The 22,490-nt window shown below is 41.2% G+C and overlaps 1 protein-coding gene across 2 annotated transcripts in view; it reads right to left on the bottom strand.

Moving 5' to 3' along the window:
• Window positions 1–2,156: 2,156 nt before the first annotated feature.
• dscamb (Down syndrome cell adhesion molecule b) overlaps window positions 2,157–22,490 on the bottom strand; it is a 146,090-nt gene continuing 125,756 nt past the window's right edge. The window contains exons 22-33 of one of the 2 annotated variants that reach the window (XM_059330772.1): window positions 21,801–21,918; window positions 21,511–21,677; window positions 19,744–19,842; window positions 18,345–18,533; window positions 17,206–17,496; window positions 14,812–14,988; window positions 14,134–14,164; window positions 13,773–13,888; window positions 13,467–13,631; window positions 10,691–10,891; window positions 10,053–10,355; window positions 2,157–3,528 (exon numbers count right to left, since the gene is read on the bottom strand). In XM_059330772.1, coding sequence (XP_059186755.1) covers window positions 2,969–3,528; window positions 10,053–10,355; window positions 10,691–10,891; window positions 13,467–13,631; window positions 13,773–13,888; window positions 14,134–14,164; window positions 14,812–14,988; window positions 17,206–17,496; window positions 18,345–18,533; window positions 19,744–19,842; window positions 21,511–21,677; window positions 21,801–21,918 — 2,417 coding nt within the window. In that variant the 3' untranslated portion in view covers window positions 2,157–2,968. The remainder of the gene's footprint in view (window positions 3,529–10,052; window positions 10,356–10,690; window positions 10,892–13,466; window positions 13,632–13,772; window positions 13,889–14,133; window positions 14,165–14,811; window positions 14,989–17,205; window positions 17,497–18,344; window positions 18,534–19,743; window positions 19,843–21,510; window positions 21,678–21,800; window positions 21,919–22,490) is intronic. The other variant, XM_059330773.1, reaches the window with a different exon arrangement.

The following is a 22,490-nucleotide window of genomic DNA, read 5'->3' as shown; positions in this document are numbered from 1 at the left end:
TTTCTTAAATGTAACAACATCGAAAGTAAAATATTTTTAGAGGTGGGACCAAGTCACTGTATCAAGGCTTTGTACTGAAGTCCCAAGTCCTCAACTTTGTTTTTCGAGCCGTAAACAAGTCACAGTGCCCTCTGCACCGACTGACAATAGAGTAATACAAAAAATGATGAATTTTTTTTATTTGTTCGTCGTGATTATCTCCTTCATCTCGATTAGATGCTGTCTGTTTAAATAAATCAGTGGATTTGCATGTTGATTTGCTGGGAATATATGGTATTAGTTGATAGAAAATGGATGTAAATTAATTGATTTTCAGCAAACTTTTTAAATAACATGCTCTGTAATCTTTGGACCTGGGGGAAGGTATCAAGTATTTTAAAGTTAAAAGGCTCAAATCCAAGTGAAGTCATGAGTCATTAGTGTTGTGTCCAAGTCTGGTTGAAATTTGTTTTTGATTTTGTTGAGTCTAATTTTTGGAGGGTACTTTTTGGAAAGCGGCTGAGTGTTTTGGTTAGACTCACTAGTTCGTTTCCCTCGGCCTCTGTTCCCATACAGGTACTTTTGGAGCAGCTAACCAACAGAGTTTGAATGTGACGTAAATAGTTCTGTGACACTTACGTGAATATTCAGCGACAATTTTGACCGTGACTTCAATGACGCGATGCTGACAACAGACCGACGAAGCAAGTCTAAACAGTAGAGACGTTAAGTAGACGATCAACACCTGGACCTCACAGTCAACCTGCTGGATGGCGGTCTTTCTTTTTCCTTTGTCCATCATCTTCTCTTCTTTGCTTTCTTGTTCTCTCATCTCGTCTGCTCTGCTTATCTCTTAAAAATGGCGCTGTTATGTTGTGGTTGTGTCGAGTTCTACTCACATCATATGGCGCCTCAATCGTATCCAATCAGCGTCAACTAGTTAGTAGCAGCTCAGAAAGGTACCAACCCGAGGCAGGTACATTCTGAGATGCTACCTTAGACACTAACCGGTGAAGTTGGGTGGATCCTCTCTCCCAATCCACACCCCTAGCAGCTCACTAGAGGGAAAAGTACCTAATGGAAACAAGCCTTAATACGGCCCAATAAACATCTGACAATGGCAACCACTGATATACATTACATCTAAACCAGTGATTCCCAACCGATGTTCCGCGGCACACAAGTGTGCCATGAGAAATCATCAGGTGTGCCGTGGAATACAATCCAATTTCACCTGATTGGTACTCCAAGTGAGCGGCGTGAAGTGAGAGGCAGAACAATTAAATGCTCTTCCAACAGAGAGCAGTGTATCAGCGCGATATGTCCAGCAGCTGGAATAGTGTTGCCAACTTAGCGACTTTGTCGATATATTTAGCAACTTTTCAGACCCCTCCAGTGACTATTTTTCAAAAAAGGGACTTGCAACAAATCTAGCGACTTTTTCTGGTGTTACTGGAGTCTTTTGGAGAGTCCTTCCAGCGTGTGCTGCCGTGGGCCCGTCCCAAAGCACTCACAAGCGGCCCAGTCCTCCCGCAGCAGTCTCTCCCAGCTGGAGTCAGAGCAGAGATGTTAACCCCTCAGCGTCCAGTCTGCAAATGAATCAGGCATGTGCAAAGTTGCCACTGGCTGGCTTACAGTCTGTTTTGGATCACTTTTGCAAGTTCCTAGGCCAGATTAAGGAGGAGGGTTGGAATTGTGATGGATGACACATGCAGTTTTAAACTTATTTAGGGTGTTTTTTACTGTCTTTTTGACATTTTTGTTTGGTGGTATGCCATGTGATTTTTCTAATGTAAAATATGTGCCGTGGCACAAAAGAGGTTGGGAAACAATGATCTAAACGACTTTACAAAACTCAGTTTGACATTAAATTCATGTCAGTTTTCAGCACGATTCCTGATGGCAAATTGAAGACTTATTCGAGTTGAATTCATGGATGGTCCATTTCCGGTCTTACCAAGAAGAACTGCAGCATTTTTCTGTAAATGACAGATCTTAGCTTAGAGTATAAGAAGCGTGTGGGATATAGAGTGGGATAAAGGAGAACAGCAGGACAGTAGGAGGAAGACAGAGACAGTCAGAAACATGTTGAACCAATATGAATCAAAGTCAGATGTGTGCAAACATGACTAAGGACTTTATTAACCAAATCATTTTCCCCGTAATATCCACAAATAAAAGTGATCTCTTTATATATATTCACATTGTATAATTTCATAGTGTGACAAAAAATTCTCTTTTTTTTTGGATTTCCAGCCATTCCTATTAATTGTCATTTGATCAGTCGCCATGCAGTCGTCAGAAAGGTTGAAAAACATTACGATTGGTCAGCATAGGCGGTCGTCTCCGGCGTCACTCTTCTTCTCCTCTATTGGCTCTTCGTAGTGCTAAAAACCCCCTCGGTTACCCAATCACAGATTTCATCACACTGCGACAATAAAATAAAAATAAATTAAGAAAGCAATGTTCTCCTGCAGAGTGCTCCAGAGTCCTCCTCCTCCTCCCTTTCCCTTCTTGTTTTTTTTTTTTTAGATATTTTCTGTTTTTATATAATAATAATAGTAATAATAATAATGACTATAATTGTCCTTGATATAAATTCAATAGTATTTTTTTCTCTTTCTCAAATTTTAAATAAATCATTTTGGCAATCCTCGTATGTTGTCACTTTAGAATAAAAGAATACTCGAGTAGAAAATAAAAACTGTGAGAGAAAATTCATCAGAAGAGGAGCGAGGTGTGAGAGAATGAAAAGTGTGAAAGCAACAGAGAAGAGCGAGAGAGGACAGAAAGAAAAGAGTGAAAGAAAGAAAGACAGACTCAAAGAAAAGCATCCACTTCAGACGCATGTCGGAAACGGCTCTATATACAACAATTTCTGTTGTGGTAAACTGTCCATCCTGTGCCTGTCGTCTGTCTCCTGTCCGTCCTCCTCCAGTGTGTCTGCAGTAGTCCTGTTGTCTGAAGCAGTCCGGTGTGTGTCCCAGTGTTATACCAGAGTGTAAGACTTGGCATAGGGGTTGTTGCTCTGTTTCAGGTGTCCTCTGGAGTCCAGCAGTGACTCCTGGGAAGTGCTGAGCTTGGCAGCCTGTGCTTGGGCTAGGTCTCCCGAGGAGGGGACCTCCGCCCGGACCTCACCCCGGGCCTCTCCCCTCTCCCGGACATCCCTGTGGGGGAGGGTGGACGAAGTTCCTGGCTGCCACTGCTGCACCTCCCTGGGTGACGGCACTTCCATGGGGGTGGGCTCCATGGGAGGTGGCCTCTTCAAAGTACGGCTCCTCTGCGGCTCCAGGCAGGTCTGACCCATGGCTCCTCCTCCTCCTCCTCCCGCTCCTCTTGTCTCCCCTGTAGCACCAGCACCAACTCCACCTGCTCCCGCTCCTCCTCCGCCGCCTGCTCCTCCACCACCACCACCACCTCCTCCTCCTCCTCCACTGCTGCTGCTGCCACTGCTGCTGCTGACCCCTCCACCTCGGGCTGCCAGTGGCACGCCACGGTTCAGCAGGAAGTCCATACGGAGGTAAGGCGGCAGGTGGACCAGCTCTCCTCCTGGGAGGGAAGAGAAGACAATCAGGTGATAAATGAGATTAATCAAGGTGTTCATGCACAGTGATGCTCTGATTTTATATTTATATATGACAAATATCCAATTCAATCTGACTGCAAACGGGTTACTGCCACCACCCCCACCCCCCTCTGTAGCTGTTTGCAAACGGGGTCAGCTTGGTTCCATGACGATATCCACCAGAGAGTCTCTGGGATCCCCACTGTGTACAGTATGTTCTCCTACCGGGCTTAAGTTTCTCCACAGACTCCATTTGTATTATTCCTTCCACTGAATATAAATTAACTGCAGAGAGAGTGAAAATCCATATTTAACTTACATTCACACTGTTACATTTGCTCACCTCCGGCCATTCTGCGATTATGATTCACAAAACTATTATTCTAATGTAATACCAATTTTCCACCAAGTGTGAATCTATTTGATATAATGGTTTCTATCAGGAAATAATGTAATAGGGAGCTGAATATTACAATGTTATATTTCCTATCATTGTCAGGGACTGATGCAATGATTAAGTTATCTTTTCTAACTGTGAAAAAGCTGAAAGACGGTCTATACTGTATCTTACGGTGGCCCCGAGAGCTCACAGCAACTGCAACTTAAGAAAACACATGCAAAGACCTCAACACAAGCAAATTGGGAAAACATCTTCATGAATTTGACAATACAAGCGAAGCATATAGAAAATGCACTGCAAAGACCACAACACAACACTATAAGAAAAAGCGTTGCAAACAGACCACAACACAACAGAGGTGTTTCCAGAGGACACTTAAAAGTGATGCACACGTCTGGACACGCTTGTGATATTATCACGTTATTTCAGGATAATGACAACATTAGCGGCTGATCATAGCATGCTAACGTTAGTACCCTGATATCTAATTGTTTCTGAGTTACACTTAATTTTGTATTTCTCTTCCAGCTCTGGTGTAGGGGCATAGTTTATGGCCATTCACGTTGATCCTTGCAGTCGCCACTTGATATATAACGCCTTAATACACTGGACAGATTCCTCATTTAAACCAAATCTTTCTAACACCTTATATAAGTAAGTCCAATTGACACTGTCAAAAGCTTTCTCTGCGTCTACACTAACAAATGTTGCACTATTCTTCATTCTTTGAGTCTCTTTGAGTCTTCTTCTTCTTCGTCTGTGATGTCAGTCATGAATATCTCGAATCTTTTGGAAATTATTGAGGTGTACATCTTGTAGTCCACATTTAGTACTGATATTGGTCTATAGCTGCTACAATGCTCTTTATTCTTGCCCTCTTTGGGTATGGTTGTGGTAATGGCCTCCTTCCATGAAGGAGGGATTTTCTCTTCCTTAATTGTGTGTCTACATGAGGCCAACAAAACCGGGGTCAACTCTTGTCTAAAGGTTTTATAGAATTCTGAGGGGAATCTGTCACTGCCAGGAGATTTATTGTTCTTCATCCTAGAGATCGCCCCTTCCATCTCGTCCTCCGTGATGTCTGCCGTCAGTAATGTATTCTGCTCTTTCCCTATTGATGGTAGATCCAACCTGTCCAGGAAGATTCTCATATCATGTTCGTCTGCCATTGCTGGTTGTGTATATAAGTTTTGATAATATTCCCTGAATACTCTCTCTATTTCAACTGGTTCAGTAATCTAGTCATTAGTTTGGGGGTCCCTAATTTTGTATATGGTGTTCAGTTCTTGTTGTTTTCTTATACGTCTAGCCAGTAATCTGCTTGCTTTGGGACCTCCTTCATAATAGGTTTGTTTGACAAATCGAGCCTTCTTTTCCACTTCTGACAGTAATATATTATCAATTTTATTCTTTGTTTCTTTCACTTGTCTAAGTACCTCTCGGTCACTTGTGGCATTACATTTTCTCTCTAAGTCCTTTAAGTGTCCAATTTGTGTCTGGTAGTTCACTAGTCTGGATTTCTTGCGCAGCGATGTCTGTGCTATCAAATTCCCCCTAATGATGACCTTAAGCGCATCCCAAAGAAGATGGTTGGATCTACCTCCCCATTATAACTTTCCTCTATATACCTATTTATGTCCATTTTTATCCTTTCCACCAGGTCATCCTCCACACTGTAGTCTTCCTTCTCTTGTTTAAGTTTATTGTCATGTAGACTGCTTTATTGTCTGATAAATCTGCCACCCCTACCTTAAGTCCTCTACCCTATGCATATCTCCAATTGTCATGAAAAAATAGTCCAACCTTGCATACATTTGGTGTGGGTCTGACCTATCGTCTCCCTTTCTATCTCCCATTTTTTTCTCTCTCTTTGCTTCTTCTCCGTTTCTTTTTTGGTAAGTTCCCTTTTAGTACTCATCCCCTCTGTGGTTGCGCATTTGAATTTTGGCTTTTCGACATTTTATCACTTCATCTACTGGAAGCTCCTGATTTAACGTCTATCCACTCATTTGCTAAACTGGAAGTCCCGCAGCGCGCTTTCTTAATGCTTGTGTTGTCAAATTTATGAAGATGTTTTCTCAATTTGCTTGTGTTTTATGTATTTGCATCTGTTTTCTTAAGTTGCAGCACTGTGAGCTCTCAGGGCCACCATATTATCTATATATAATACATACATTCATGCTTGCATTTGATAGTTCCAAACTCCCTCTCTGCTGCTAGTTTAGCTGCACTAGGAGAGGAAGAATTTCATTAGGAAACAGAATAACTTGTAAACGCCCGTAGCAAGATAAACCAGGTCAGATTTAATACCTTAGCTGAGTGATAAAGCACGATTAAAAGCTGTCTCCTCAATCTTTAAGTAATTGTCTCAAGTGTTAGATAAGAGGTAGAGAACGAGAGGGAGAGGCACTTTGATTCAGTTCAGTGAGTTTATGGTACCTCTACTGCCACTGTATCCCTTTTGCTGATTGGATTACATATTTAACAGAGCAAACTAGTCCCTCACTAAAGGGTGTTGGGTTGCCACTGGAGATAAGCTGAGTATCTGTCTGTATTGTTTCACTGCTGCTGAAACGTTCATCTTCACATTCATCTTTCAGAGGACCAGAGATCAACAAGCAGTTACAAGTGTACGATTCATCGCTAAAATCACTCTCAACACGTGCTCTCTGTCTCCCACACGTGCCGACTCGCTCACAGGTACGCAGCCCACACGTGCACAAATGTATGTGCACACACCGCACACATGCTTCCTGCCAGGTACTCAGCATTAATGCCAGCAAAGAAGAGGCCGTCTCTGCAGACTCCCTCCAACATGTGACCTTGGAGAATGGATTTCTGGGTTCACAGGGAGAATAAATAATTTACTGTGTTTTATAATAAGCCCTATTAGTGCCAGCGAAGATGATGAATGGCTAGAAGACTCTTAATTGAATTAAATATAGAGTTAAGTGTTTCTGTGGGAACTCATTAGAATTGAAGTTTTAAAAAATTCAACAGCCGCTAAATTGCAGATTGTACAGTAATGGGACGGTATGTGTAACCACAACACAACAGCGACTCTCTGCCAAGCCATTAATCTGCGTAAGTGTCTGTTGCATCTTCAGCTCAGTCTGTACTGAGGGGTGATGTTTTAATATTCTCCAATCCATATTTCTATACTGTGTGTGTCATTCAGGGACACATGCACATACACAACACATTTACAGGCCTATCATAAGCTGACTGCTGCCTGTAGCCCTGTAATTACCAGCACTGCAGTAAAAGTTTATGAGCAAAGTGCGAAGGAACAAGTTGTAATGGGACATGGACCCAATGGATTTGCTCCGATGAGTCAAAGAAGAAGAACGGCAGAAAAATAAATAAATTGTTACTCTTGCAACACGTTTGTCAGGTGATGGTGGTCACATGAAATGAGACGAAGAGAGAGTTGAGGGCAGATCAGGTCAGTCAGATGTAATAGAGACAGTGATGGGGTTGAAGCTGGGTCATTCACCAGCTGTCAGTCAAACTGCTCCGGGCACTGGGTCTGAGCTTGAGTTTCACTGGATTAATACTGTAACACACTCTACTTGTGTTGGAGTGGAGAAAACATATACTTTTACTCTAGATTATGATGGTGAAAAGTGATTAACTAATGGCCCTGATGGTAAAAAATTAGATGGATGCCCCTCGTCCACATACTTTACTGTACTTTTAGGACTGTTTTTCATTGTTTGAACTTATCTTAAAGCTGGATTGCAGGACTTTTATTTTACATTTAAGTGAAAATCTGTTACATTAGAGCCATTGACAAACAAATCCATACAATGCTGATTAAACCTGTTTCTTAGTGTCCAAGAAAGGCTTCTTGAGTGGTAACTTAAGCTAAAGAGGAATCTTGGCATTCAGAGGTAGGATTAAAGTAGAGAGAACATGAAAGCAATCACCACTGGTGTAGCTGAAAGAAGAGAAGAGACTCAGGGCAAACACAGATGTTGCATTAGTGCTCTTGAACAGGTAAACTACAGTGCTTGTTCAAAAATGTGCCTATTTGGAACGGCTAAGCTCACCTGCAGGCATACGTTATAAGCATGCATGGACAGTGTGGAAGGGGAGATAAGTTCTTATGATAAGGACGAACGCTGGTCAGAGCAGCTATTAACAAGGGTTTATTATCTTATAAGCCCTTGAGATCATAATAATAATAATAATAATAATACATGCAAATCTAACTTACTTTACTGTATCGGGGTACTTATTAATTGTCAGAGTTGCTGCAAGCTTCTAAGAAAACCACATTTTCGTAATTTTCCAGTTCATTGACTGTACAGTCAGCTGCAATACATAACATTTGACACAGCTAAAAACTGCTGAAAACGCTGAGTTTCTATAATGTGCATATTATTGCTTTTTTTGTACACAGTGCATCATAAATAGTCGACAACTGGCCAGGAAACTGTAGAGGCAATAAGCTTGATTCTTATGCCTATTATGTGTCCCACAAAGTAACAGACACCTCACACTCAGTGATGCCACATCAGCCTGAGAGTCTGGTGTTACAGTGAACTCCACTGTGGCGGCTAAGTGCTGTTTTGTACTGAGTGACAATAGCTCAGATAAGGCTGACAGATAGCCTTTAGTTGCCCTCTCTCCCTGGTGAACGGGTGATATGAGTCTGCCGTCCTGCGTGCAAACGTTCACAACATAATGAGGCCTGGAACATAAGAAGCAGATCTGATGGCCTCAACCCCCGTCTGATCACAGTAAGGAATCTGGGAAAGTGTACCCTTTTTCTACACACACACACACACACACACACACACACACAGAGCAATGTTCCTGGTCCTGGGACAGTACACCTCCAACAACGCTAATTATCAGTGGCCCCAGAAACACTATAAGATGACAGCAGATGGGATGATGGATGAGCTGTGTACATGTGTCTGTCTGGTTCTAAGCTTCTGTGTGTGGTCTGCGGCCCCGCCGAAACTTGTAATTGATCTGCAGGGCTACCCGGAGGAGCAGAGGGTCACGTAAGGTAAGACTACAGCCAGAAGGGAGAGCGCAGGACAGCTCAGCAGGTTTTCTCAAAAACTGCAGTTGGAATGAAAGACTTTTGAGACAGAGCCTTCATTTACTAGTAAAAAGTTTTCTGTTTTCTTACAATAAATGGCTTCCCTGGGGTGCTTTTGGAAGAACTGAATCCCATAATCCTTGCTCATGATGTGCAGCGGGGGCTTGCTTGCTGTGTTAATGTTCTGAAAGTTGGAAAAAAATAAGAAGCTGCACCAACAGAAGGCACAGAAAAAAGTTGGAACTCTTCCGGTAAGAGTCTTGTGTTTTTGGTTTCCTGCCACTATACTTTATGTAAAGCAGTCTGAAGACTAATGGGATGCAAGTTCTTATCCTGTGTCCCTGTCTTAATTGTTCAGTTATCGTCGGTCATATGTTAAAACTCAAAAACTATTGTTTTTGGCAAAAACTTGCACATGATGCTAATGTATTCATTTCTATGTCCACCTCCTGATCTAACAACACGAGGGAGAGGTGTGGGTGAAGGTAAACAGATATTTCTGTATTTGCTCAGCCTCATTCGGTACAGATCCTAAACTACGCAGAACAAAAATATAAATGCAACACTTTTGTTTTTGCTCCAAGTTTTTTATGTACAGAAAAGGTATAATTCTCTCAAAGTTTTCTCACAAATTAGTTTTAGGCCTTTTATTGTGACCAGCCTCAGGCAAATCTGTGCAATAATCATGCTGTCAAATCAGCATCTTGATATGCCACACCTGCCAGGTGGATGGATTATCTCAGTAAAGGAGAAGTGCTCTCTAACACAGATATAAACAAATTTGTGAGCCAATTTGGAGAGAAATAGGCCTTTTGTGTACATAAAAAAGTCTTGGATCTTTGATGTCAGCTCATGAAAAACTGGAGCAAATATAAAAGTATTGCGTTTCTATTTTTGTTGAGTGAAATTCGCTGCAGAATGTAAACATGAAAGGTAGGTTATGATATTTTTTAATGTACTGTTGGAATGGAAACGGCAGCAGAGGAGCTGTTAAGTGAACATAGAGGTAACACAAGGTTGAATGAGTTGTGCGGTAAACTCCACTTCCTCACCAGGTCTGTGTGCCTTTGGCACGGCCATGGTCATGACCCGACTGACATCCTGAGGTTTGGGCGGCGAAGCGGTAAAGCGGCAGATGCCCGACTCAGACGGCGTGCTGGAGGTCAGGCTGTCAGTGTAGTCGTTGGTCCCTGCTGTCATCTGTTCGGATGAGGTGTCAGAGATGAAGCACTCGGTGATGGTGAACTTGGCGTGCCGGAGCTGCTCTTCCATCTTGGCGTGCTCGTAGGCTCTGGCCAGCTCCTCGTAGGTGGATGATGCACTCTCTGTTGATACCATGCTGCTCCGTGCACGATCTGAGAAATCATAAACAAGTTTCATTGGTGTTGTTGAAATACAGCATCGAGTGCAGCACTAGTATTTTTAAAACACAGTTAAAGTTGGATTCACACTCTGGAAGCTTCAGCCAAGAGTACGCCCCAAAGTTGCACTTTAAAATGGAAAAACTATTTGCCAATGTGTTTTGGATTGCACAGAGGCCAGTATCAGAGTCATCACACTTGTCACAAAAGCAACATGATTTCTGTCACAACACAAGCCAACTTTCTAACCTTAATCGTCAAAAAACAAACAAACGCTGTGACCATGTTTGATCCTGGAAAGCTGTGATGGTCACCCTGCTCTACTCTACCTGTGTCCTGGGAGGGGCTGACACTGTAGCTGTCGCTCTCTTTGTCCACAGATCCGGTGGCGCGTGGTGTAGGGAGTCTCCAGTCAGTTGTCAGGGTGTGTGAGGAGCTGGTGGGGTGCGGCCGGTTCAGGGTCCACTGGCTGGCGTAGCGGCTCCGTGCCGCGGCAGGACCAGCTTTGGCAGTGCGTCTGGCAGTGGGATCTGGTGAGCAGAGAACATGACAAACTGTTGGTAAACAAAGCTTATAAAAGCTACTCCATTTTTCAGTTTAATGAATATAAATTCAAGTCCTCCAACACAACATTAACTGGCACTATTACTCAGAATTACACTCTTGATCGGTGATCTGGACTCAAAATTCAAGTCTCAGAGCTCCCATCCTGTGACTGAATAAATGAGTGATTATATTCAACAGTAAATCATTATTCTACCCATATGCATAAATCAGTGTTTACTGAAAAAGTCAATGTGTACCTGGGATTGGATGGTATAAATTGCATTCCTTCAAATTTGTCTTTCAAAATCTAATCATGAGAATTGTGTTAGTCTTCAAGAGAGTATTTCATTTCCAAATGACTCTGTCAATAACAGAATAGAATGTCATTATTGTACAGAATAAAAATGACATCTTTAAGAAAGGCATCAAACAAACAAACACATTTGCCTCCAGCAGCTGGGGGCCTAATCCTTGATAGACTCAAACAATCTAAGAGTTCCCACACCAAGACTAAGTTAAAAGTTGACTCAGATCATTCATGCAGTGACCCAACTGACATCAGCTGTTTACATGTGGCTCATCAGTAACCAAAAACGACACACTTAATAGCTGTGAACTGAGTATGAGAAGAATAGGTGTCCACACTTCAAACTTGTCTTTATGCTTTAACTTTCAATTAGTTGCTTATTCTTTCATTATCCAGCCGGCGGGTCAGTCTCAATGTACGATTCAGGCCTAGTAGTCCTTTCTGAAAGCCACTGCTTCTCAATAATCCTCTGGTGTTTGTGTCCCCTAAGCATGGCTCCATGTCTCTTCTGTCTTGTATGTTTGTGTAGCCAGTCTTCTTTCCAGGTTGCACAGCAGATAGGAAGTCGTCTGGCTCAGCCTCTAGTTGCTTGGTGACCTGGAGGCTGTTTGGAATCCTACTGGATCACTTTTTCTCACTTACGTTCAAATATCTATGTATCACTGTCATGTGGATTGTTGATATTATATGTTTATTATGTAGGTCTGTTCTGTAGACACGTCTGTTCTCCTGGGTTGAGGGATTCCTCTTCTTCCATGTTTTCCCCTATTCTTTCTTATCCAGAGTGAGGGTCGAAAAGGAAAAAGTGTCACATACTGTACAGATTGTAAAGACCCTTTGGCATATTTGTGATGTTGAGCCATATAAATAAAATTGACCTGACTTGACCCCTTGAGTGATTGCTGAACATTACCATTCCACAGCTCCCTGCAATGACATTATCATCCATCTTAAGATCTAACCGTCTAGACGTATAAATAGTATCACATTCAGCCTGACCCAGACAGGCCGCTGCTCTGTGCACCGCTGGGCCAAATCTGAGCGCGACCCTTTAGAAAAGGCCTGGATTGGATCTGTGCAGAGAAGAATGGTACTGGTAATTGTAGTAGGTCAGACAGTAATCCTATCAGCGGTGATAGAGGGATGAAATGATGGAGGTGTTTGTCCAACAGCAGGGAGGAGAAAAAAAAAAGAGTCAGCAAACAGGGTTCATGCCCCACTGGCCAGGTTAAATGAGCCAATCATACGACTATATGCTGCTGTGTAAATGTATGTGTGTGTGTGTGTGTGTGTGTGTGTGTGTGATACTGCTCTGTGCATTATGTCCCTGAGCATGTTTTTATATTAAACTGAGCCATATGGTATATGTGTTTGTGTTACAGAAGCCCTGATGCACACACGACCAAAATACTTAAAAAGTGTTTTTCTGATGATATTTTTAAGGTTTCTGTGTGCAGCCAAAATTGAACATTTAAACCATTCAACTGGCAAAAGATTGAAGAGTTCATTTGCAAAAAAAAACCATTAAAGCCATTCTGGATGAACACCAGTTTGATTTTACCTTGAGTGGACAAAAAATGGAGGTATCTGTTTTGCAAATGAACTCTTTATATGTTCTGCAAGTCTGTCAGTACTAAAACTATTACAAAAGTGAATACTAGTAATGGTGTTTGTATTGGCCAATTTCGGCTGGAAATTATTCAATTCCTGCACTGTCTGCACAAAAATAATTTCAGTGCACCACTAATCTGAGTGTGTGTGTGCATGTCGATATGTGCACATGTGCACTCGGGTCCAACTGGCCAGTTGGAGCGGGGCAATCAGGTGAGGACGTGTCAAGAAGAGGCAGGGAGATCGCTACTCTTCATCTGTTCTGCTTCAGTGGAGCTCAAACACCAGAAGCCCAGAGGCCGCTCTGCAGCGCGGCTGCTGTGTCTTTGTAATCGCACTGCTGGAAGGTGGTGCAAATGCTATATGAGGACAGTCTACGGTTAAAACAAGGTGGAAAAGCTATTTGCCTTGCATGTAATTCAGATGAATGTGCATTGAAATGCTATTACCAGTGTTGAGGCAAATCTCTTTTTAAAGTGACATCCATATTTGAGAATAAATCTATGTAAATTCAGGAGGAAAAATTAAGATTCATGGCTAGAAATAGAAAGGAAGCAATTTCTCAATATTATATTATTGTTAGTAACACACAGAACCAGCATTAATATTAGTAGTAAAGGAAATAAATGATGAGCACTGACGGTGGTGGGACTCACTGGTTCCAGGCCTGGCATCGGACACGTCCACCAGCGGTCCAGTGGCCTGGGACAGAGACTGGTAGTGGACCGTGTGGGTCACTGTGGAAGATTTTTGCTTATTTGTCTCCCCGAAGTCATTGTCTGTCAACAGCACGGTGGACCTGTCATCTACGAGACATAAGAGGGACAGAGGGGACAGGCAGGAGGACACAAAACAAAAGACGGGGACAGAAAAGAACAATGATGTAAGTTATAAGCATATTTAAGATGGGGACTGATGAACACAAGCTCTCGCTGCACGCGTCTCACCGATTGTCTCCATGGTGTCCCTCTCCTCGATGAGGAGCTGGGCTCTGGGGATGTCGATGTGCATTCTTAACGTCTGCTGCTGCTTGTTCACTGTGTCTGGGGTCCGCGTGTTCTTACTGAAGAGATTAATGAGAAAATTTCATTACTTTTCAGCTGCGTGGTTTTGCATTGTATCGCAGAAATGCTAATTCAATTCCATTTAAGTTGATAAGTAGCTGTAAGACGGCAAGGGGGAAAGCATATCCTGAGTGCAATATATTTGATTTTTACTGATAGGTACTGTAACTCCGGGCTGCATTGTGATTTATGGTCGCTGCTTAAAGGGAAACAGCGGGCATAAATTAAAATTAAGCATACATACCTCATCAGCATTTCTGCCAGGCTTTTGGCATCTGTGAAGTCAGCAAAGAGGTAGTTAATACCATAATAGTACTGTCCTAGTTGATAAGCTACAAGGGTGGAAATACTGTACAATCACTGACAATTCCACTTCTAAAAAGGCAATGAAAGCATGTTGCAAAGTGAACAAAATTACAAAATGAACACAGAGACGTGGAGCTGAAGAGACAGCCACTGTAGTCTCTTAATTATAAAAGCAAGTTGCCTCAGTTTTGGTGTGACACAGTTTAACTGGTTCAGAAGCAGTAGAGCCTAAAAAGATTTTAATTACATGTCAGGCTCATCGACTGGATGTGTGAAGGTGTTTCATCATGAGTGTATACAGTATGTGCTTGTGTTTAGGGATTTAATAATGTGTAGCTGTCTTTTTGGTATTCAGATTACGTGCATCATCATCATCATCATCATCATCATCATCATCATCATCATCATCAGGTATTAAAAGACAACAGATATTATACATAAAAACCAATAGCGTAGGAAGAACTGAAAAGAAAACATGAATTAAAGAAAATAAAAGACAGTCAAACAGGGGTAAAAAGTCAAGTAAAATCAGGAAACTCTCCGGTAAAAGTATGTTTTACGAGGAAGGAGATTATTGACTCAGCTTTTTGAGATGATCAATTGAGCTTCAACCCACCTCTGAGTCTCTTGAGCCTCTGCTCCCTGCGTCTCCTCTTTAGCACCATGAGCATGATGAAGACCAGTACGGCTACCACGAGAACAGAGGTGATGGTCACCACCATCTTCAGACCCCCGCTGCCTGACATGTTGTCTGAGATGGGATCTCCTGTTTTCAGCAAGGGAGGGATGGTACCTTTGGAAACAAAGATATTCAGACATTAATGAGGAATTATAAAACACCAGAGCCTCGTCTGAATGTTCATCTGGAGTGTTGCGACTTTAATCAATTTGCTAGACGATGTATGACATCCTCTTTTCTTAATAATGTTTAGTTTTGCTGCTGTTTATATGAATTATTTGTTAAAAAACCTACAAAAAAACACTTTACTCAAGTTATGCAACACCAGATACAAATGTTGAAAAACAATAACAGTAAGGGAGAAAGAAAAGCCATTATTAGGCATCACAGTCAAAGATTATAGCGATGAAAAAATTATTAGGAATTCAACTTTAAACACTGATTTTCCACATGCATGCTTTTAATGTGCAGACTTTCTTGTAATCCTTGATCTAAAAAAAAAAATCTAAAAATCCTTTAACCTGCATTACTTCTAGATGATCTATGCATTTTTAGAAAAAAGCTATTTTGGCAACAAATCCAGCAATCCAGGCAATTTAAAATATAAGAAATAAATATTAATGAGTAAAAAAATATTCTTTTTTTAACCACTGTAAAACTTAACAACGCTGATACTGACTATGATATTATGATGATATCAGTATTTTCTTTCTTATATTTTTATATTTTCAATGTTTTTGGATGTACGGTTTAAAATAAAGGGCTTTTTTTTCTTACATTAGAAAGGTAGTTGAGGTCTTCTTTTAGCCTCTGACTTTATTAATTATGGATAATATCAAGCATTATTAGTCAATAATCAAGCACACACTAGGTTCATCATAGAGAGGCCAGCATACAACACACAGACAGATAACACATCTAAATGCCTTTCCCTTTCCTTAATTTCACTGTTACAATATATTTTTGCCTGTGGCTGATCGAAGCCGGGGCACCAGGTTTGTAGGACACTGAATATGTGGTTTTAGTCTCCTGGGCGTCTGCTCAGCAGCTGAGCTGAGCTACAGACCTACTGTCAAGCTGACAATAGCCTTCACACAAACATACCCACATAACATCCTGACAGACAGCGAACATGTCTCAGCAAAACCCTTCAAAGGAATTTAATGAATAATCTAGAGTGTAGCATGGAGCTCCCAACACCTCCTTTCCTTCCTTCCTTCCGGCTTAAACACTTCCTTTGTGTATGACTGACAAAATCTGTAGCCCGAGGCGAATAAAGCTTCACCGTGGAGAATCTGAAGACCGTCCCTGTTTTTAACTCAGCCGAGCCATCAGAATACCTGTCAATTTCCTTTAAAGGCTGACAAAACAGCCTTAATCACAAATACTATTAAAGCACAAGCTGTACTGGAGGCAGAAACGCAGAGCAGCACTTCATGCTGAAACGCTGCTGCCCCAAACAGCAACAACGATTTCTGATGCTGTAATAGTGGTAGAAGTTGTATTTTGGTCTTCGCTCTGTTAAGTTTCTTCTTCTTCTTTTGATAGTGTGTTGATGTAAAATATAGTGGTGTCCTGTAATAAAACTTTATGAGAGTAACTCACTCTCACTCCAAACTCATCACATTTGGACACTTGGTCAGGAGTCTTTGGCGAGTCTTTTAGACTTCAACTTCCATGTGCTAAAAATGTGAATTTACATAAAACTACTTGGTTATGTTTAGGCAACAACACTACCTTGTTAAGGTTAAGTTAAGATCTTGGTTTGGGTTAAAAAAAAAAAGTGTACTTTTGATGGTTTCATATGGGACTTGAACTGCACTTTTATGGGTGAAAGTCACGCAAACATAAGCAGCCTGTGTTTGTGTTCGACCCAGCCATCCACCCCACCTTCTTTTCTCTGTGGACTTGTGCTCTTTATACTAGATTACTTCAATTCCTCAGGAGTCCCTGCACATCCAAAAATGACACGAGGGGCTACCCTGTCCACTAAAAAGTGACACAATGGACACTAAGCGTCTGTATGTGATGAGTTGGGAGTTAGAACAGGTTGGCTAGAGAGCTATTGGATAATTACTGATATTAAATAACACCAAAATAAGAAGAGGAAAACTCTTTTCATTGGTTTTATACTTGTTGCATGCCTTTCATGTTATCTGTAAAGTAATATCAGTGACATGTTTGGCCATATTTTCCATTTTTAGGGACGTTTGGTAACTTTTAACATTCTTAAATGACCCATGAATTGCTACTTATACTACTACTCCACGCTGATGCAATGATCCTCGCTACCAGTGCAACCCTGCGACAATCTGTTTAATCCAAACTCACTTCCGTCAGCATTGAGAGTTGCGAAGGTGATCCTCTTTTCTGCTGAGCCGGCGCTGTTGGTGACCTTCATCTGCAGTTCGTACCAGGTCGCCTCCTGCAAGTCGTACAGGATGTAGCTCTTGGTCAGCGATGTGCGCTGGGCAGTGGTCCAGGTGGCCGAGTCCACCGCTCGGTACTCCAGTATGAAGGAGGTGATTGGACAGCCGCCGTTGTTCCAGCCAACCAGGTTGAGCCTGGCCCTGGTGGAGTTGATGCTGGTGAAGAGTTCATGTTCTTTGGCGAACTGCGGTTCTGAGGATTGATAGAGAGAGAGAGGGTGAGGCTACAACTTGGAACAGATGATCGACATTTCAAATTATCAGTCGGCCAACATGAAACATACAGTCATGGAAAAAATTATTAGACAACCCTTGTTTTCTTCAATTTCTTGTTCATTTTAATGCCTGGTACAGCTAAATGTACATTTGTTTGGACAAATATTATGACAACAACAAAAAAAGGAGTCATACGAGTTAAATTCAAGAGCTGATATCTAGCCATTTTCCATGGTTTTCTTGATAACGATTTTGGTTATTATCAAGAAAACCATGAAAATGGCTAGATATCAGCTCTTAAATTAAACTCTTATGAGCTATTTTTGTTGGTATCATTATATTTGCCCAAACAAATGTACCTTTAGTTGTACCAGGCATTAAAATGAACAAGAAATTGAAGAAAACAATGGTCTAATATTTTTCCGTGACTGTATGTAAGACATAACGAAAGTAAAATAATAATTAAATACCATCCAAACAGCTGTAAGCAAGATGAGTTTAGAGGATTTAAGCATTATTACCCTGAAATGTGCCACTAAATACAGTGTGTATACAAGTTAGTTTTATTGGACTTTTGAGTTATGAGTTTTTAAGATCAATGAAAACATAATCATATCATGGCGTCAAATTTCAGTGGCTTCGAAAAGAAAATATTCCCTGAGCTTCATTCAGTCATTTTACCTGTGGGTTATTATAGAGAACTTTGATATAGATTTGGGAACAAGTTGCTCTGAATGATCTTTGACAACATGATTAGTTGTAGTCACAGTGCTGCACTGAGACTCAAACCTCAAAATGTAGCTCAAAACAAATTCTGTTCCCTACCTTTCCCGTGTGTCTTAGCTTCGATTATTTCGCTGATGCGCCCTGGCCCCACTGCATTCTGGGCCGTCAGGGTGAATTTGTACCAGGTGCCGCACTTCAGGTTCTCCAGACGGTACGAGCGTTCACTGGGGCTGATGGGGAAACTACCCCACTGCTCGCTGTTGTCCTCCGAGTACTGCAGGATGTAACCTGGGGAGGGAAATGGGGAGATGGGGGGAAAAAAATGGACAGAAGTTTTAAAGTATTTCCCATTTTTCTGACTCAAAGATACAGTGTTGTGATGACAATCTGACTGGTTATAATGAGTGCATTCATTTTTTAAATTGTATTTCACCTGACTTGTGTTCAACGTCTCTTTGTTGGTACTGAAATTGTTTAAAATGCAATAAATCACAAATAATATGTAATGCAATGCAATTAATCACAATATATCCTCCCCGTTGTACCTGACTTGGAGCTGAATAATAATAATAATAATTTGTTTTGAATAATGTGTAGATAAGTACAGATAAGTACACTAAACAAGATCAATTAACTGTTTATTAAACGTTTTTGTAAATACATATGCGAGTCAGCCTATCATACAACTGTAGCTGCACTAACCCGTGGGATTCTATCACAGTCTTTTACAGCTGCTAACAGAAACACAGCCATTACTTTTAGTAAAGTTAATCAAGTAAATAAGTGTTGAACATGTGGAAATTGCTGACCTGTTGGTGGAACTAAATAAAAAGCCAGATATCTTTAAGATTCATCCTCAGGGTACCATGCAATGTGTCCAATAATTCACTTATTCGGTTGTAGTTATTGGGACAGAAGTGTTGGGTCACCAGTCTGAGGACAGGCCGGCCGACCAACACTGCCTTCCCTAGAGCGTGCTACGAGCATGACTAAAAATAGACAATGCTACACTTAGGTGTGTGTATCCTGGTGATGGATGACACTGCGAGCAGGAAAGTAAAACAAATATAACAGGGAAGGCATCATGAACAGCTTTTATAGTGAGTGCAACTCTAAAGACAGCGGCAGATGATTAGGAGCAATGATGAATCACCACAAATAGTTTTGCCATGATTGCGCTTTCTTTAAGATGGAGCGCTTTAATCTTTCACTTAAACAGACCTAATCCTCCCTGCTGCTTTTTAATCTACCTTTAAGGACTCGAGTATTCAGGCCGAACCAGCAGGTAATGAGAAACAGCAATGTTAGAGCAGGGTAAGGGAGGCGGGTTGTCATTGGTTATCACAGGGAGCTGAAGGGAGGTGATTCTTTTCATATAAAAGATAATGTATGGAGTTGAAGCACATTTGTGTATATGTACATCACATTAAGCTACGATGAAACTGTCTGTGGTGCTGTTTCAGACTCATTCGATGTACCGTGTGTGTGTCGCTCTCACCTCTGATGGAGCTGCCTCCGTTGTCTCCAGGTATCCATGACAATGTGATTGATGTGGTGGTAGTCTTGGTAACTGTGAGGCGTGGCTGGTCAGGAGGGACTGAGGACAAACAAAGTTCACCACGTGGTTAGTATTCACGTTGAACTGCCTCGATTCTTTCAGTGTCTAATCTGTAAGGAGCAGCACGATGAGGCCTATTGGGACACACTCCTGAACAATGTGGAATTACAATGTGTTGAGGGTGTTTAGTTCACTGTTTCTTGCTACCGGAGCGTTTGGGAGCAAAATGAAAGTTAGAGGGCAGAAACCTTTTGTGCTCGGAGTTCTGCTGCACCGATAACCGAACAGCTGCACGAGCTCAAAGCTCTCCTGTCAAACCGCCAGCGTTCACCTTGATTAAGAAATCTGTCACCCGCTTCAACATTATGGCTCTTTGGAAGAACTTTATTAATCCCTGAGGGAAAATTCAATTTCTCACTCCATGATATTTTTTTAAACGCACATAGTCCTGAAATACACACACACACACACACACACACACACACACACACACACACACACAGGATCAATAGACAAGGGAACCAAGCTCCACCCTTCAGTTCCCAGGCCAAGTCCCCACAGATATCTGCTGCCGCCCCACCTCCTGGTGTAGCCAGCAGATATCCAGATAAAAGATATATGGGCCCAAAACTTCCTCTTCCATGCACAAGTCATTGGCTTTAGCATCTTGAGATGCAAAAATGGAGTTGGAGTTGAGACGATGTGTACAACAAGACTGTTTTACATCGCCAGTTTATGATGCCCACATGACATATCAATAGCTTTTAATTTAAAATAGCTAAATTGTCGTCATTTTGGCCAATGTTTTATGCCTCTGTTGTTCTCCACAAGGACTGTATACCTGCATGCAACCAAAGCTCAAAAAGTGATTGATCACCAGTGATGGAATGTAACTAAATACATTTACTCAAGTACTGTACTTAAGTTCACTTTTGAGGCATGTGTACTTTACTTCAGCATTTCCATTTTATGTGACTTTGTACTTCTACTTCACTACATTTTGAGGCAAATATTGTATGTTTTATTCCACTACATTTAGCTAGTTATAGTTACTTTTCAGGTTGAGATTTAACATAAAAAACATAATCAATTAATAGTGATTAGACAGTTTTTAAATTAAACCTCATAACAGTATATTAAGTAGTTAAAATGAGTCCTGTCTTTATAAAATTAAAGCGCTTACATAAATGCATCAATACAAGTAATATAAATATATATTTAGAATATATAAAACAATCTGATTGGGTCCATTCTGCATAACAAGTACTTTTACTTTTGAAACTTAAGGTACATTTTGATGCTTTTACTTTGAATGCAGGACTTTTACTTGTGGAGTAATTTCACAGTGTGGTATTAATACTTATACTTACATAAATGCATCAATACAAATAATCTAATAATATATTTGGAATAAATATAATAATCTGAGTGGGTCCATTCTGCATAATGGGTACCTTTACTTTTAATACTTTAAGTACATTTGATGCTGATACTTTTGTACTTTTACTTAAGAAAGTTTTAAATGCAGTACTTTTACTTGTAGTGGAGTAATTTCCCAGTCTGGTATTAGTACTTTTACTTAACTAAGGGATCTGAATACTTTTTTCCACCACTGTAGGTCACTGCTTTCTATCTCTCATTGCATTTCTATACACATCTGTTAAAAGAGAACGCTGCAGTAAGAACATGTGCTCTAAGACTACTTGCCTTGGACCTGCAGGTTGAGTGTGATCTCATCCGACCCCCAGTTGTTGCTGGCAACACAGCTGTAGTTCCCAGAATCCTCTGCTTTCACCGTGCGGATGATGAAGCTGCCGTTGCTGTGGACACTTCGACGACCATCCACAAGGACAGGTGTAGGGGTTCCATTAGTACTGGGGACGGATTGAAACAAAGTTTATTACTTCATTACTGCAGGCCGTGATGTAAAGCCATCACATTGTTGGATATTATGTGTTTGTTGAGCAGCACTTTATGACTGTTTGTGTGTCACTTACTTTCCTTTGAGCCACTTGATGGTCGGAGGAGGGTCTCCAACAGCCTTGCATGGTAAAACAATGTCCTTCATCCAGGGGGTGGTCACTGTCCCATTGAAAGTTAGAATCCTAGCTGGTGCTTAAACACACACAGACACACAACTTTGATGACCTGATACCAGGTGGCAACCTCCGGCTGCCGGCGGCTGCAGAAAGATTTCAGTCCATTCATTTCAATACAAAATGATAAAACTTCTCACTTGATTTGTTACCTCAGAATATGTTTTTATGACAACACTATGGTCTCAATCGCTAGTAAAAAATCTTCTTCAAGACAATTTGAGGTTAATAGAGTAAATAATGGCGAATGAGGAATTGTATGATTTGGGGCGTGGCTATCTTTGATTGACAGGTCACTAACAAGGCGAGCTGTCATCAGGAGAGAAGCGGAACAATGCGTATCCACGACAACATGTCAATAAAGTTATATATAATGTTATATACATATAAAAAAAAGGACATTTCCTGGTTTGGTCTCATAACTCTGACCCTTTCACTGTATTTTCACTTCATGACAGTTTATTTGAACATTTTGTTCAGTAAAAATGTCTTGTTCAGCGTTAAGTTGGACTAACAGACACCTTAAGGAGTCGCTGTTCATTTTTCTGAAGTAAGTAACATACATTTTGTTTATGTTTTTTGCTAGCCAAA

This window comes from Centropristis striata, chromosome 4 (genome assembly GCF_030273125.1).
Source record: "Centropristis striata isolate RG_2023a ecotype Rhode Island chromosome 4, C.striata_1.0, whole genome shotgun sequence".
Lineage (NCBI taxonomy): Eukaryota > Metazoa > Chordata > Actinopteri > Perciformes > Serranidae > Centropristis > Centropristis striata.
This window is presented reverse-complemented; position numbering and strand designations above follow the sequence as displayed.